This window comes from Oreochromis aureus, linkage group 12 (genome assembly GCF_013358895.1).
Source record: "Oreochromis aureus strain Israel breed Guangdong linkage group 12, ZZ_aureus, whole genome shotgun sequence".
Classification (NCBI taxonomy): Eukaryota; Metazoa; Chordata; class Actinopteri; order Cichliformes; family Cichlidae; genus Oreochromis; species Oreochromis aureus.
Window position 1 is genome coordinate 26,718,865 of NC_052953.1, and position 17,234 is coordinate 26,736,098.

Genomic DNA, 17,234 nt, shown 5'->3' on the forward strand with positions numbered 1-17,234 from the left:
GACCTTATAGGCTAATTATCAGATATGATAATACATTTCAGACCATGACAAATTAACACGACTGAGTACATAAATGCAATGATGTCAGTTAAAGACTATAAGCTATGTGCCATATGAAGATTATTTTTTAAATGCAATTCTTTCGATTACGTTTATTCACATTGAACACCTATTGTAAAATAAGAGCTTAAATCCCCAGCTGTGGTGCACACGCCGTGACCTGTGACGTTTAACCTCAGCTGGCTGGACGCGAGGCGCGCCTGTGTCGCGCGCTGCTTGGTGGGCAGTGCGCCGTCACGAGCTGAAGGTGTCATGAAACGAAGAAAACTCACTTGCGGAGGGGAAGAGCACTGTTTATAACAGCGCGTATGGGAGCACAGGAGAAACTGGATTAGTGGCTCACACGATTAAAATGGCCAAAAACACATCTCTTTATTTTCGAATTGTCGAGGGCAGGAACCTCCCGGCCAAAGACGTGTAAGTAATTTCTGAATGGCATGCGCTTCTGTGCTCAGGTCTTATCTACTAAAATATACACAGCCTCTGCATTGTTTCTTAGCTATTTGTCAAATCAGAAAAAAAATGTCATATAGCCATTTCTGGTGCGCTCTTTCCTGTAAATTAGCTAATTGAATTGGAGTAGAGATAGTCACATTGACCTGAGTATAATTAAAGACGAGGGAAGATTAAATTAAGCTTACCCCCAGGTAAACTGGCCATGCTTTGTCTCATTCTGTCATTTTTTTCTTTGTGTCGTTAAGCTCCGGAACCAGTGATCCCTACTGCATTGTAAAAGTTGACAATGAAGTTGTTGCCAGGTGAGTTCTCCCTGATTTTTATTAAGATGTGCACGATAAACGTAAAATAACGGTGTTTTATCCAGAGCTGCACCTGGATAATGTTCTTATCTATATGCTGCGATCTGAGTCATCACACTTCATATATTTACATTAGTTTCTGGCTGTGCTCCCGCTACTCTGCACATGTAAACCAGGGTGGAGTGCGTGTGATCAGTGCTGTGGTACCCACAGCGTGGTCCTTCCATCACAGAGAACCTGATACTGGTCTGGCCTTTAAAACACCCACAGGTAACCATGGAGAGGGTGCATCAATTATTGCAGTGAGCACCCGGTGTAAGCCAGGTGAATGCTGGGAGCTCGGAGCAGAATACACCAGTTCAGAGGTGGTTTCAGATTGGGTGAAGACGTGCACATTCATCCTCCAAGCTGTTCAGACAGAAGATGGTAGTTTTAGAAAGCAGCTGTAGTAAACTGCAGGATTGTTTGCTTTGCAAAGCAAATTTCTTTACAGAAACTGCTTTGCTGTGGACTTTCACAAGAACACGGGGTGAATTTAGTGGGTATTGTTCCATCTGGGGTGGTGAGGGAAAAACAGCACAATGATTCACTGAAGATGCTCACACTAATTATGTTGCACTTGTAGTGTTACTGGCCAACTGAGTCCTCTGAGTGTAATGTTCATAAATGATGCAGCTGCTAGATTTTGGTACACTAGAGAAAAGTTGGTGGTAATAATGAAGGGTTAGGCCATTTTGGCAGGATGATGTATGAATGGTTTTGATTCAAAAGTATTTCTCAAAAGCTAGCAATTTGCTTGTTTTTATTAAAAAATAAATCAAATGTTTCCCCAGCAATGCCTTTAAAAAAAGTAGATCAAAGGACATTTATTTCAAAGCACATCCTGCAAAATCTTGCCTAAATGCAAAATTACAAAAATCAGGATTCAAAAACATAACTAGTGATAAGAATAAACACACAAAATTATGAATCTGACCATTAAAAAAAAAACAAGCAGGATTTTTCAAGGCTTTATTGGATTGCATAGTGAAGAGTGGACAGGAAAGCAGGAAGATGAGCAGCAAAGGGCCTCAGGTCAGAGTCGAACTGTGGCTGCTGCACCCTGTGAGCTAAACTGGTGCACAGATCTGACCATTTTAAGTGTTTGTTTTGGCTTCAACAGAATCCTTAGATGACCTTTTTAAAATCCAGGAATCTTATAACTTGCTATCATTTTGAAACAGTTGGATTTCTAACCTTTTTTATCATACCTGACACTTTAACAACAACTGTACATGACTATGTTGAGAATAGTTTGAGCAGAGGGCGATTCTCCCATTTTAATATTTATATTTAGTGCATATCACAAAAATAACATCTATATAAATGGAAACAAAGAAAGAATCTTGCAAGTTTCTGTTTTTGTGCACATTAATGTGATAATGTGTATGCTCCAGGGCTGCTGATAGTAAGCAAGGTAAACTTCTCTTTTCAGGACGGCCACAGTGTGGAAGAACCTTAATCCTTTCTGGGGTGAAGAATACACGTTGCATCTCCCGATGGGGTTTCATTCGCTCTCTTTTCACGTTATGGATGAGGACACAATTGGGTAATGCCCGCAACCAAAGCACTTTCAAAACTATTCCATATTTACTCTTAACTGCTGGACCCTGGCCGTGTATTTGTAGTCCTCTGTGTTTGCTTAACTTGCCATGAGTTGATATATTTGTGTGGAAAACTCATGCAAAGCTTTTTAATGTTTTGGGAAAAAACTCTAAGCTTTGAATAAACAAACATTATCAGGCAGATGGTCGCCCAGATTGAGTGATTAAAGGTTGTTTTTTTTCTCCTCTTCACATGATGGCCAGCGCTAATCATTTCACTCAAAAACTTTGATCTGATTCTCAGTAGCTTCTGTCTCACAGTCTCTCTCTCTCTTTTGTATCCCTTTCTACAGGCACGATGATGTTATTGGAAAGATTACGCTGACCAAAGAAGCCATTGGAGCTCAAGCTAAAGGCATGGCTAAACATTCAGCACTAGTCTATAACTGGATGACTGCATGACCAGAGCTCAGAGGTTAAACACACAAAGAATCCTGTGATGGATTCAAAAGTCCAAGTGATTGAGGAGACATGCTTTTTTTTTTTAGGCTGGGAATGTTTCTTAGCTTCTCTCAAACCTTTAAATTCATTTATGCACATCAGTCACAATATTTAAGGGAAGCTTCCAGAAATTTGGGACAATATGTAAAAACTAAATAAAGCAGAGAATGCTGTGTTTGCTAATCATTTAAACCTGGGATTTAGTGGAACATCAGAAAATGACAACACGAATTTCTGAAACTGAAAATTGCTTCTAATGAAAATTACCTGAGTATTCACTGAAAAGTGTTGCACAGTTTTAAGAAACATTCCAGGATTAAAAGTAGCTCAGTTTTGGAATGAACTCTAGCACTTTTGGCCAGACATATGGGGCTGACAAATCGTGTGTCTTTGTGTCGTAGTGTTATTAGATTACTTGAAGAGTTTAACGGGGTATGTTTGCTGCATATTGATGATTCTCCTCCGAAGGCCACCTGGCATCGGCCTCAGTCCTGTGATTCATTGCCGCATTGTGGTACTGAGTCATTTTACTCCCTCACAGGATTTTTCTCACAGCCCAGCCTTGATATTGTACCTTTTCTTTCATTTTCTGAAAGACAAAAGTAGAATCTTAACAGCATCACATAGTGTGCATGCTGTCCAGGCAATCATCGACTGTGTGGTATTTTTGTTTAGTTTTTTATTTTTTACTGTTCCTGCCTTGTATTTGTACAAACTGTAGATGTTTTTGCACTAATTAGCTTTATTTGTGTACTTAATCAAACACAGAATAATGACCAGTTAGTTGTCAGAAAGAACAAAAATAAGCAGCTATATCTTCCTAAAGTTAAATAAAGGTCTTCAAACTGTTAGTTCGATCCTGAAAAATACTCATAATATTCAAAGTACATTAGTCCAGCAATTATTTGCCAGTTCATCAATGGATATTTTACAGCTAATTGGAAAATGAATATGATTTCTTTTCAATATGACTTTCAAAGTTCTAATCTCTCAGCTCCTCTCAGTGTTTAATGGTTTAGAGATTAATCTCTTTTTGTGCTTTACGGCCAGGGCTAGACTGCTGGCTAAATCTCACAAAGGTTGACCCTGATGAAGAAGTCCAAGGAGAGATCCATCTGGGTCTGGAGCTGCTTAAAGATACGGAGAAGATCAGTCTGCGGTGTCAAGTCATTGAAGCCAGGTAAAATGAAATCCTGCGCTGCCGAGAAAATGTCAGGAAGGCGATTTCACTTAAAAATGGCCACGGACAACAGTGGCTCGAACATTTCAGAAGCTGCCATGTGAGAGTGTGATAGAGCCATGGTATTATCACTTCAAACGTGGTCACGTTTGTGTAGCTGAGCTCCTTGTAGTTGAGCTCTGGCAGTATATCAGTGTTTTTTGAGCTGAACTCTTATCACCATCACCCCGCAGGCCTCCACACTCCCTTCTGAGTCACACCGCCACTGTCGCACCGCTCACTGCCCCATCTGTGTGTCCCAGGCTACAATCTTTCCTTCTCAGGCGGGGCACTAATGAGCTTGTCAATCAGGACTTGACACTGTGTTATTCAAACGTGCTCTGATGAATGTGAATTGAATTTGAAAGAATAAGGTCGAGTAAGAAGTAGAGATTCAGCTTTCTTTCCTCGCTAAAGCACACTAATTTAACTTGCAGAACAGATAATAAGAGTTAGTGGAGCATTTTGGCAGATTAATGATTTCTCTTGTCCTTTGGTGTGGTGATACCCGCAGAGACTTGGCTCCAAGAGACATTTCTGGAACCTCTGATCCCTTCACAAGAGTTATTTTCAACAACCATAGTGCAGAGACCTCGGTGAGCTCTGTCTGCATGCATGAGTGGGTTATGTGGGTTGCACTGAAGTCTGATTGATGGTTGCCTTACTGTTTGTCATTTAAAGGTTAAATGTTAAAGATTAGGCTGATCTTTTGATTTCTTTCCATTTCTTAATGCTGGATTTTTAGATAATCAAGAAGACCCGCTTTCCTCACTGGGGTGAGACGTTAGAGCTGGAGCTGGATCCAGAGGAGCTGCGTGAAGAAGAGGGGACTGTTACTGTACAGGTCTGGGACTGGGACATGGTGGGCAAGAATGACTTTCTGGGAAAGGTGAGGATCCCATATTGCTAATCATTTTTCATATGTATTAAAATTCAGGTCATGAGTAGCTTAAAAAAGGTTTTATAATTGAGTACAGTTTTCCTTGCTATAAAATTAAGGCTTTTACTTCTTCATGTCTGATATTGTGTGCTTGCTTTCTGTTTCTTTTCCACAGGTGGAAATCCCTTTTGCTTGTTTGCACAAGACACCTCAGTTAGAGGGCTGGTTTCGTTTAATGCCCTTGGGAAACAATGAGGTTGACGCTGGGTGAGGATTATGGGTGTGCTTGTTTGTACAATGTGGTGACTATCCATCTTTAGAGAGAGGCATTTCCTTTCGGAAACCATCAAGACTGAAATTGTCGTAGCAATCATCGCATCTTTTCTTAAATGTTCCCAAGAGAAGCCTTAATTTTCCTCCTGGCTCTCTTTCGAGCACTTAAATGCACAATCACAGATGTATAGCCAGCGCGTTGATGGCATCTGCACCCTGAGATAATTTTAGAGTGAGCGGAGGGCTGAGTGAACTGTAAAAGGGAATTTCTCAGGTTCATTAGGAAATGACTCACTCTCTTATAAGGGTTTTTACACTCCAGTCCACTGTTGATTTAGAGAGGACTGTGACCAAGCGGTGCGTCATTTTTCCCCAAACACGGTGAGCCTTGTGTTTAGAAAATGTCCTTGCCAGGGGCAGGATGATTTAGCGGTTGTTTTTACGAGTGTACTCTAAGCTTTATTTCTTATCTAAACTGCATCTTCCGATCAACCGCTGACTCCATTAAAAAAAAAAGAGTTTATGCAAATGTCTAACCAGACCCAGACATTATTTTGTTAGCTGATACTTTCCTTTGTTTTTAGTGGCAAGCTGGGAGCACTCCGTCTCAAGGTGCGTCTGGTGGAGGATCAGATCTTGCCATCCATGTACTATCAGCCTCTCATCGACCTTCTGGTTGAGTCGGTAATCTCCCCTACAGAGGTCAGCATGACAGCTCCTCTTCAATGCTGATATTCATTTGTTGACCACTCAGTCACTCGCCATGTCAAAGGACTGCTGTGTGCATTACTTCTTCAACTCCAGTGTTTTCCCTTCATCAGCAGTTAGACCTCATTTTCCTCATCTGTCCGGCTTCCCAGTTGCGCAAAAATTCTTGACCCGTGACCCGAGTTCTCTTCTTCTCAACAGGTGGAGGATAGCAGCGCTCTGACTATGCTGGAGGAGGTGACCACAGTTGAGAGCAGACAGGACGTGGCAATGACTCTGGTGAAAATCTACCTGGGACAAGGACTGGTGGTACCCTTCCTGGATTACCTTAACACCCGGGAGGTCAATCACACCAGTAAGACGAAGCGAAAAAGTGCAAACTTTAAACCGTTTTTAAAGGTTTTGATTTCATGTCCTCCATCTTGCTAAATTTACTCAGAATTTGTGTGTATTTGTGCTCTTAATTACATGTAATAACTGTGGCTGAACTTTGAATATACAGTGTAGGATCTAAGTTTATCTCTGTTAGTCAGTATTTATATTAGTCAGACTTTGGGACATGCCAGTTTGCTGTTATTGCTCCACTCTCCAGAGACCCTCTGAGGGCTGCTGCTGCTGAATTGACATTGAGGTCTCTGAACACTGCAGCTATGGTATGTGTGTGGGCAGTAAAAGCCTCCCAACACTATATTTACTACCCCAGTGCCAATTATTTACTCACCCAACAGTCTTCCCTTGGCTGTTCTCTGGTCTGGATTAGTCATGTTTTTGCCTCCGCACCATATCCCCATGATAATTCACACTGAGCTCTGGTCTTTGGTTTCTGTTGGTGTAGTTTCTGCTAATAAGCATAGTGCCTAAGTTTCCATAGCAACTCCACATGATCCAAATGGTAACTGCTTGATCAGGAATGCATCGTGTGAGCACCCAGACATTAAAGTTAGGCACACGGCACAAAGACGTACAGTACACCTGCTGGGCAGCATTGAAAAACCCGCCCTTCTCCATACATCCAAATAATTTACCTAGCAACCCAGTCCCGTTACTATGGATATTTTAGTGTCACCGCATGACTAACATGACATTGAGGCAAGGTCGGTCTGCCCTCACTTGTGACTCTGGACTATTTGTTCTTGATTGATAGACTTGCGCCAGACTAAATAGAAAGCATAGATACTTAAGAAATGTATAAATGAGCCCAGAGAAAAAGGTGAAATGAGGGTGGAGCAAACAAATGCTCCACAGGCTATATGAAAAGCTTCCACTCTGAGGAAGCAGTGTTTCAATCTTAGATTTTTTTTTCATCGAGTATAATTAAGTGCCTGATGAGGGCTACTGGATGCAGTAATGTGATCCTTTCCTCCCATTCCCACTGTCATACATCATATAAAAGGTGTTTTTAGGCATAGCAGTAGATAGATGACAGGAAAAGAGCAATAAATTGTTGTGGTGGATGTTGAGCTTCTTACCCTTTTTTAATTTTTTAATTGAAAACTGTTGCTTTGTTTCACTTGATTCAGATTAAGGAAAATCTTTTTATGCCCACTAATTTCACTCATATGTAAGATATTGTGCTAATACTATTTTTTTCTCCTTCTGCTCCAATAGCTGATCCTAACACCTTATTTCGATCAAACTCACTTGCCTCCAAAGCCATGGAACAGTTCATGAAGGTGAGCTAAGTTTTAAAAAGATTATTATTATTATCATTATAGTTACTGCAGTTTTTCGGTTCCCTGCTCTGAGGGAAAGCATGATGTGCCTGATATTTACTCTCTGAAATATGCAGATTTAGATAAAACAAGGCAAGCTGGCAAGTGTAAGAACAAAACGGCATGTGTAGCATGTGTAGCATGACAAATGCAAAGGTAACTTTAATGGGATGTATGGATGTGTATGTCGACATGACAGGCTGCTGGGTGGGGCAGGATCAATCCAAATTAAGTGCAACAGAAAGTGTGTCAATTTTCAAGATTTCTAGAAAAAGGAGTAAAAAAACACCGGTCATCCAAAAGAGGACAAGAAACAGACAGAGGCAAGGAGAGATGCAGGACAGGAGGTGGTTAGCTTGACAAGCTGACTGAGCCAATTTTGCTTAGGAAGTTTCCCAACTGAGTGCAGTGACCCAGAAGTGTCTAGATCCATAATAGGAAGTAGTCAGATTCTTTAAATGTTAAGGAAAGCTGCTTCAGTGCTTCCCTTATTACCTCCTTTAGCAAAAGATAGACTTTTACATTCCCTTGTGAAATGAAAAGACATAATGCTGCCCCTCAATTCAAATGATCAAAATACTGACACATCATGTGCTGCTAGGTTTTAATTTTTCATATATGTGATCACTTCACTGATACTCATTGTATGAAGCGCTTTGTAACCTAATTTTAGAAAAGTGCTCTTTAAATAAAGTTTTTAATATGTATTTAACTAATTGAAGTGAAGGCTTGCATTGCGTATGTCCTCATTTTTGGTCTTAGCATTTAGTGTTATTAATTCATCTAACATGAGAGGTGCTAAAAAGCCCAGTTAAAGGGTTAATTCTTCAGCAGGACGAGATGAGTGGCATTTCTTGATACAAACACTTCACTGTGTGCTGGAAAGCTGTTCTTGGTAATCAAGTGATATTTTTCACAAGGATATATACACCCTTAATATAAAATTGTCACATTGTCACCTTGTTACATTTTTAACTAGTCTTGTGCAAGTTAGATTCCCTGTGGACAACAATCCTGTTTTCCTTTTTGTGAATTCTTCTTAGCGTCTTTCCTTGACCCTCTGGATATTTCCTATCAAGGGAAAGTGTCATCAACAGATATAAGAGGGAATTTGTTGTCTGTTCGACCACAACCACAAGCTAAACACATACCAGGGACAACACCACATGAGAAAATAACCTTCAAAACAAAACAACCAACAACGGAAAGCGGGACATGGAAAACAAACAGATAAACTGAGGAAGCAGACAGGGAGGGACACACAAAAGACACATGGGAACAGATCAAGAAAAGCGAAACGCATAACAGTGACCTTAACAGATGTCTTCAACATATGATATTGTTTTGCTATCAGGCTGTTGGCATGCTGTATCTGCATGAGGTGTTGAAGCCCATCATCAACCGCATCTTTGATGAGAAAAAGTACATTGAACTTGACCCGTGTAAGATCGACCTGAACCGCACAAGGTAAATCGGACCTAAAACATATCTTGTTGGATCACAATTCCACAGTCATACTCGGACCTGATAATAAAGCAGGACTGCTACAAATGACAAGAGGGGATTTGTGGGTTGTACGCTCAGGCGTGCTGTTCGCAAATTATGTGTTAAAATGGAAAAGCTGCCACAGGAGACTGCCCACTTCCTTTACACTTCACCCCTGAGAGAAAGACATGAATGTGAGGAAATGAAAAAAAAGTAAAATGGGAATGGCTGTTGCTTGGCAACTGCCATGAGCCCCCTGAGATATCTATCTCTGACATGGAGGGAGATCCAGGATCTAACGTTCTCCATGTGTGCAGTAGCTCTAACCTACTATCTTATTTCGTCCCCTTAAATTATCTCAGTTTATGTGTTTAGATATTGTCAATATGGCAGTCATTGTTTGGATTCCTCTGTAGTCACATGGTCTCATATGTAACGAGATAATGAAGAACAGAAATGTTATCAGTCCTTTTATAAACTGTGTTACAGAGCAGATAAAAGCCTCTCTTGCATAGCTGCTGTTTGCATTGCGTTTACTCTGCAGATCTCAGGGATTCATTTGTTTACAGCATCTTTCTTTGTCTCTGAAGAAGGATTTCATTCAAGGGTGCAGTGTCAGAGGCAGAGGTGCGGGACAGCAGCGTGGAGCTGCTGCAGAGCTATTTGACCAGCATCATCGAATCAATCGTGAGCTCAGTCGATCAGTGTCCTCCTGTAATGAGAGTGGCCTTCAAACAGCTGCACAAGAGAGTGGAGGAGCAATTTACCGAGCCTGAGAATGAGGTTAGTGTGAAGCAAAACACACACAGAGGAAAGCGTGTCAGTGTATTTGTGGTTACTTTCACCCGCAGCTTATCCCGAGGCAGCCTGTCACCGTTCAGTGACTCGTCTTCATTTTTACAGGATGTGAAGTACCTGGCCATCAGTGGATTCTTCTTCCTGCGTTTTTTTGCTCCTGCAATCCTCACACCTAAGCTGTTTCAGCTGAGAGACCAGCATGCTGACACGCGTACAAGCAGAACACTGTTACTACTAGCCAAGGTATGATTCAGAACACAGACATGCACATAGACTCTGCTGTGAATAATTTATCCATGTTCAGACTTGTGCACCCCCCAAAACAAAACAAAAAATAAACAGTAAAGTGTTGGAAGCCTTGAGTGTGATGCAACAGGCCATCTGTGTGAGGAGATGGATTTTAATGTTGTGGATGTAAAACAAATAAAACATGGAGCAGGAATACGATGTAACACAAACACACAGTGTTTGTGTAATGTCAACAGAGAGAGAGCGCTGAGCCACTCCTTGCTTTTTTCACTTTGTTTGGTAATTATGTAACACTGTAGGTCTGTGTGCCTTATTTTAAGTTCTGCCAGAATCAGCAAAATAAGATTGATATTCCATCTCCAGTCATTTATATTTAGCACTATGTCTCTGCTCTGGTCTGAGACCTCACCATCCTTTCTTACGTTCACGTGGAAATTCTAAAGGCAGTGAGGGCAGCAGCAAGATGCCCTTAGGGAACAGAGCAGGGATCAGTGAGGACAGGATGACATGGAAGTAGCATCCTTAGCTTCAAATGAAGAAGCTGGGATGGAGTTGGTAGACTGAAGAATTTTGAAAAGAGTATGAGATTTGCCAGTAGGATGTACGGAAAGGGAAACAGCTGAGCTGATGTGAGCTGGAATTTAGATCAGCTGATCTGCTGGGATTGAGTCTGTTCTCCCAGAACTAAATCTGTATTCATTTTTATGACACTAATAAAAATGTTAATTATTTGAAAGGTGCTGATAATCTGCAGTAATGCCACTAGATCACCTGTTGTTAGCAACTCGTTTAAAATTCATAACTCACAGCAAATCTCAAAGAAGTTTTTTTCACCATCTATACAGAGTATGGCCATAAAACATCCCTCTCACATTTTGCTCCATTTTAACCATAAATAGATCAGATGAGCATGTCAGCAGGTTATAACTGAAATTTGAGTTGATGTTTCTCGATATCATCAAAAGCAGGGATCTTAGATCCAGATGTTAGAAGAACAGTAAAACCTCATTCCACTCCCACGTGTGGCTTCTGTGGTTGCTGTCCATGGTGCTGAAGAACTGTTGCCATGGGCCCTCTACAGAGACGGGGAACGGGCTATTTTTACCTCTGTGTGCTGCAACCAGTCTGTGGTTCAAAGCCAAGCATCAGAGAGGATGTAGAGGGGGACTTCCTCCTCGCCCTAGGCCAGGTGTGGGCTGGACAAAGGGCCTCGCAGCATGCTTGGCCCCAGGGACCCTTTTGATCTTCGACTTTTAGATATGCAGTCACTCCCTCACTTCTGTCATTTTCTGGAGATTTGATATGGTGAAGATGTGAGTTTGTAGTTGATATCGTGTCTCTGTGTTGCCAGGCACTACAAAGTGTTGGGAACTTGGGACTTCAGCTGGGCCACGGAAAAGAACAGTGGATGGCGCCTCTTCATCCCATCATCCTTCGCAGTGTGGCTTCTGTCAAGGACTTCCTGGACAAGTTAATTGACATAGATCATGACACTGGTAAGACTGTAACCACCAAACACATCACTACAACGTGTAATCAAAAGAAGCCAAGTCCAGAGGTCATGCTGTTGAGCTAATCAGCCACAGGCTACCTGCCAGTGTAGTAGCTCCCAGCTGATATAGGTGAAACAATACTGTAGCCCCGCAGTGAAATATTCATAACTAGCTGGAAGTCTGGAAAAGAGATGACATGGTTAATGAGCTGGCAGGGAGCTGAAGTGAGAAGCTGCCACACGGGTTACCCAACATGTCCTGGCTGTTGCCTTAATGTCATGTGTCAGTGAGGCTGTTGTTGTGAAACATCTTCCCCCTCTGACATATCGTGTTTCAACCTCCGTCTTCACATCACACCCACTTTTTTCTCCTAAAGGCCAGTTTGACATTTAATGCTCTCGAGGTGAATTTGTTGGACAGAAGCAGACGCTTGTTATTCCTCTTTGAAGCTCTATCCCTCATGGGGTGATGGAACAAGACTTAGGAGCCATGTGTAACAGAGTGCAGTGTAAAGCAATGAATGTATATAGTTTATTGACACAGCACCACCTTGTGTCTATCTGGGCGAATATGCAATTAGCTACAGATTATAAACAGTTTTCCCTTATGTCCGTCTTCTGCTTTCTCTGCGTAGCGTCTGAAGTGCCTCAGAGGGCTGTGTTCACGGCTTCAGTCACAGTCAAAGAGGGGTTTCTCCACAAACACAAAGCAGAAGGACCCCAACTGTTATCCCGCTTTGCATTTAAGAAACGCTACTTCTGGTTGACGAGTGAGACGCTGTCTTATGCCAAGACTCCCGACTGGCAGGTGGGTACTGTACCAGCAAAACTTTATAATCTACCAACATACTGCATATCATGTGAGTATTTATGTTACTGCTCATTTTGGCAACCAGCCACTCTGTCAAGTGTTGCTTTTTAATCATGTACGACTGCTGGATCAAATAATCAAAAACAATCAAAGTAATGATAAAAATACACGTACAATATGCCCATTTGTGCCCCATGAAGGGCATTCATCACCACGTGTCGCACAAACAGAAAACATTTTAGTCATCCGCTGCTTTGCTTTCATGCATTTGTGTTGATCTTCTCGTGAGAACATCATTACTGATATTACAATGTGGTGCCTAAACCCGTGATAATGATTTCCTCTCATTTTCTAACCAGAGACTGTCAGAGAGAGGGAGAGGGTTGATGGGAGCAGAACATCCTCGTCGCTAAATGCCTCTCTTTGAGCCAGTCTCTGCTTTGTGTGACTGGAATAAAGGCGAGGGTTAATTGAAGGCTATGGATATTCATACGAACATCGCAAATCAGACTGGAGACAATGTCCTGGCCCCTTTTCTCCATGTTGGAGCACTCCAGTCTCAGTGAGATGAGCTCCCATTGGAAGTGGCTGATTTACACTTTAAAGTAGCCTTTGCTGCCACGATGATCTCATCCTCACTTCCTCCTTGCACCGTACCGTTCCTCGTAGCTTAATGAGTGCAAAATATTTCAGGATGAGAAACCTCTTCATTAATTTGCTCAGTGATCAGATGTCACCTTTATTTCACTGAGTCCTTACTGTAGTATGCCTGAGGCAAGGCATGATACATCATTGCCATCATGTGCATACCTGTCGTAATTGGGGCTGTGGTTTGCAGGTGCGCTCTTCAATTCCTATTCAGTGTGTGTGCGCTGTGGAGAGGGTGGATGAAAATGCTTTTCAGCAGCAGAATGTAATGCAGGTCATCACCCAGGACAACGACGGACAGCTGCACACCATGTACATCCAGTGCAAGGTGGGTTTGTACACCACCCAGTTGCAAAGACAGTACATGAGTTTTTTAAGTTGGTCGCTTTTCTTTTTTTCTTTTTTTTTCTTTTTTACACAAAACCCTTGACAGTTTTCTATAGTCGCAGATTTTAATTTTTAACAAGTTTTTTATTAACTTTTCTAGGAAAAAGTAATTGAATATCTATATTGTTTTACTTGAATATCTATATTGTTTTACTTCTGTCACAATGATGTGCTTTATCCCTGTAGGTTTTTCAGCTGATTGCATTCAAATGGCAGATTTTTCTTTTTTCAGTTGGACATTAAACTTCATGGTTCACCGTATTTCAATTTTCCCAAACAGAATGTAAATGAGCTGAACCAGTGGCTGTCTGCGATCAGGAAAGTCAGCATCTACAATGAGCGCATGCTGCCCTCTTTTCACCCGGGGGTTCATCGCAGTGGCAAGTGGACCTGCTGCCTGCAGGCCGACCGAGCTGGTAATCCTGCTGTTATTACTTCCAGATGCACTGAGTTATGTCCAACACAATAACATTTGTAGGACACTTGCAACCTCCCCTTTGCTACTTTACTAAGGTTTGACTGGCTGTTTTTGATGCGCTCTCCAAATATATTGTATTTACTCACCACCTTGCATGTGGGATTAAACATTTTGCATTCTTTTCAGCACCGACACTTCAGGTTTGATTGTTACTAAGGCTGTTCCATTGACTATTATATACAAACTAGTAGAAACATCCATTAAAAGGATTAAATGGATCATCAGTAGGATATTTTACATTTAGTGGGGTGAAGTTCAGACTGTGTAGAGTGCCAGAGATGAATAAAAAGCGTGTATCAGTTGCAGGCTGCAGTAGAACCCACTCAGCTGTGACACTTGGTGACTGGAGTGACCCGCTGGATCCCGACGTGGAGACTCAGACGATATACAAGCAGCTTCTGCAGGGCAAAGACAAACTCAGGTTGGTGCCCGAGAATGTCCTCGGCCTGTATGCATTTCTTTTCCTGAACACTAGAGGTCTATGTTGCTATACAGTAAAGCACTGCCGTGCTGCTTCTTGACATTAGTATGAGTCAAGTGTTTAACTTTCACTGTGTGATCATGTGATATGATTCTGACTGATACTGCAGGAACAAATATCTGGAGATGCCGGATGATGATGAGACAGCGTCCAATAAAGAAAAGAAGACGAATGTGGACGTTCACCCAGGTGACGCTAAACTTTAACTTTTCTATCATGTTACATGTTCAAGTGCTTTTATTGTTGTATTATCATTATTATTATCCCCTTATATTCTATGTGGGTATGACTTTACTAGGAAGTAATTCTAGAGAAAAACCATCCTTTTATCTACAAATGTCTCTGTCACAGATGGTGCTGAATGCACCGTTCAGCAAATGAAGCCATGTCAGGGCATCGCTGCTCGGCTGCTGGTGGTGATAGAGGACCTGGAGCAGGCTCACGCTACCTTCCAGCGCAGAGAAAAGGAGGACGCCACCAGTGTTATTATGAATCCCTAGAGTTCACATGTGGACTGGGAGCCTTTAATGCATCAAGGCAGGTTAGGGGTGGGGAAGGGCAGCATCCTGTACCAACACAAGTGAGAACCAGCTAACCCACTCTCTTGATTGTCATGGAGAAAAAAGTGGCTGCGTGGTGCCACCTCTTCCAGCCTTTTAGTACATTTCCTCCTGGCTGTAAAGAGCAAGAGGGAATTCTGCCACTTTAATCTTTTTGATTCTCCGAGTGCCACCGACAAGAGCGCCGCGGGAAGATTATGATACTTGACAAAAAGGAGGTGGGGGGGAGGGGGGAGGGACTTTGAAGCATGATCTGACTTGATATTTTTTATGTAGATAATAAGCAATCTGTTGCATGGCCCACATCCACTTGTTGTGAAATGTGAAAAGAAGCTTTTATATTTTGAGATACTGTACAGGACCGGAGTCACACATTTTTATGCAAAAAGCTTGTTTTAGTGTAACCTACAGTACCTGAATGTAAGGTGTTTTGATATTGCTGTTATTATTATCAATGCTTTGTATTTTTATTGAGGCAAACTATCACCATGGCCGCAATGTAGCAGTGACAATAACATTATAAGTTATTCCACAGTATGACGCCGCCTGTAAAGTGAGCAAAATTCAGATTTTAATTGTTGCTTCAGTCCCTTTACACAAAACATCCGCTTTGGTTTGGTGCTACGGCCAGTAAATGTTGGGTTCTGATGTAATTCACATTTTTATAATGCCATTGCTAAGATGGGTAATATTTACCTGGTTATTATTGAATATCAATACATGGACACATTTTATTTGAAAAAAAGGGGAATTAACAATCATGAGACACTCCCATTTGCTAAGTTTACATTTTCTGAGATTTTTGTGCCACTGCATTGGGCTCATGTGTTTGAGATGCCAAATTTGCTTTTAGGAATTTTAAAGAAAAAATATACATGTGGGGAATTTTGATCATTTTTCATAGAGAAAGTAGTGTTCTGTGTCCATTTATTAAACAATATTCAGTTGAATAAAATCTGATCTGAGATCACTGAGATGACCTCAGCAGGCGTTCTTCTTACCCTCAAGCTTAACACTCTAAAACACATGGCAGACATTACATTCAGCATCCTGTATTGAGATGGTTATTACGAGTGTGTTGGTGTTTGCAGCTTTCCACATTTTTCTTTTATTAATTTGACACTCGAGTCATAGCGAGAGTAGGCATGAGTGGAACATTGTGTTCTCTTGAATGGGGACTCTTGTTATGAAAAAGAAAAGAAAGGAAAAAAAAAACCCAGCCTGTACCTTATTTTGCAAATTCATCATAATGGTTTGTTCCAAGTGGGTTGTTACTGTGAACACAATTGTATTATTCAATAAACTCCGCTGGAGAAATCAAAGGAGAAGGTGTCAAATTTGTGCCCAGAAAAAACGAGACTGACACTTTTTTTTTTCTTTACATTGATCCTCACTTGGTTTCCATAAAATGAGGGAATGGTACAAAAAATCTGCTTTGCTGGCTTATGTCTGTCCGTCTCCTGGTTAGCATTAAAGTGTAGGAGGATCTGACTTCAAGCAGACATTGATTCATTTTTGGTATTACAGGAAACCCCATCACATCTGATAGATGCCAGAGCAGGCTCCCAGTGTCATGGTTACCGCTCTACTCCTTTGTTCAAATTTAATCAACCCACCAGAACCACAGAATTCACAATCCAACAAGAATCTGAATGTAATGTTAAATTATACCACATAAAAAAAATATGCGTGCCAGCAGTGCACCTCCCGGTCTTATTTAAATGCTAATGAAAGCAGACCTACCTGCAATGATGCAGCAGTCTCCCTGCTCGCCCCCTCATTAAGCGTGAGAGGTGAGCGATGAGCGGAGACAGGCCAGTAGGGCTTATTTACAAATACTAGCAGGGGTCTGGCCCCCGAGCTGCTGGGTCAGTGACGGAAGGAAGAACGACAACCTGAAAGGGGGTGTGTCTCATCGCCTCAGTCCTGACATCTCAAGGCCTGCTTTAATATGCGCCCACCACAGCTCTTTACCACAGAAGCTGGAGGCAGAAAATTACCATAAAGTAAATTTACTACCAGTGAGAACTCTTCCTGCTGCACTCCAGAACAGCAGCCAGGCTCATTTATATCCATATAACGAGCTCCAAAGCACAGAGTTACCCAGGGAGAAGGAAACGGTGGTGTTAAATAGGAAGAAGACACACCACC

The 17,234-nt window shown here is 41.7% G+C and overlaps 2 protein-coding genes across 5 annotated transcripts in view; one reads left to right on the top strand and one right to left on the bottom strand.

Annotated features, from left to right (window-relative positions):
• The window catches only part of dgcr6 (DiGeorge syndrome critical region gene 6), an 11,764-nt gene extending 4,976 nt beyond the window's left edge, over nucleotides 1-6,788 (bottom strand). The window contains exon 1 of the mRNA XM_031743943.2: nucleotides 6,704-6,788. Coding sequence (XP_031599803.2) covers nucleotides 6,704-6,773 — 70 coding nt within the window. The 5' untranslated portion in view covers nucleotides 6,774-6,788. The remainder of the gene's footprint in view (nucleotides 1-6,703) is intronic.
• The window catches only part of LOC116323570 (rasGAP-activating-like protein 1), a 25,262-nt gene extending 8,851 nt beyond the window's left edge, over nucleotides 1-16,411 (top strand). Inside the window, exons 1-21 of one of the 4 annotated variants that reach the window (XM_031743927.2) lie at nucleotides 37-477; nucleotides 762-818; nucleotides 2,293-2,406; nucleotides 2,755-2,816; nucleotides 3,953-4,082; nucleotides 4,636-4,717; nucleotides 4,867-5,010; nucleotides 5,177-5,268; nucleotides 5,859-5,976; nucleotides 6,184-6,337; nucleotides 7,591-7,655; nucleotides 9,049-9,161; nucleotides 9,770-9,962; nucleotides 10,083-10,220; nucleotides 11,578-11,722; nucleotides 12,354-12,526; nucleotides 13,368-13,505; nucleotides 13,845-13,980; nucleotides 14,343-14,463; nucleotides 14,633-14,712; nucleotides 14,875-16,411. In XM_031743927.2, coding sequence (XP_031599787.1) covers nucleotides 413-477; nucleotides 762-818; nucleotides 2,293-2,406; nucleotides 2,755-2,816; nucleotides 3,953-4,082; nucleotides 4,636-4,717; nucleotides 4,867-5,010; nucleotides 5,177-5,268; nucleotides 5,859-5,976; nucleotides 6,184-6,337; nucleotides 7,591-7,655; nucleotides 9,049-9,161; nucleotides 9,770-9,962; nucleotides 10,083-10,220; nucleotides 11,578-11,722; nucleotides 12,354-12,526; nucleotides 13,368-13,505; nucleotides 13,845-13,980; nucleotides 14,343-14,463; nucleotides 14,633-14,712; nucleotides 14,875-15,023 — 2,469 coding nt within the window. In that variant the 5' untranslated portion in view covers nucleotides 37-412 and the 3' untranslated portion in view covers nucleotides 15,024-16,411. Of the gene's footprint in view, nucleotides 1-36; nucleotides 478-761; nucleotides 819-2,292; nucleotides 2,407-2,754; nucleotides 2,817-3,952; nucleotides 4,083-4,635; nucleotides 4,718-4,866; nucleotides 5,011-5,176; nucleotides 5,269-5,858; nucleotides 5,977-6,183; nucleotides 6,338-7,590; nucleotides 7,656-9,048; nucleotides 9,162-9,769; nucleotides 9,963-10,082; nucleotides 10,221-11,577; nucleotides 11,723-12,353; nucleotides 12,527-13,367; nucleotides 13,506-13,844; nucleotides 13,981-14,342; nucleotides 14,464-14,632; nucleotides 14,713-14,874 lie in introns of those variants that run through there. The other 3 variants (XM_039620719.1, XM_031743936.2, XM_039620720.1) reach the window with 3 other exon arrangements.
• The last annotated feature ends 823 nt before the right edge of the window (nucleotides 16,412-17,234 follow it).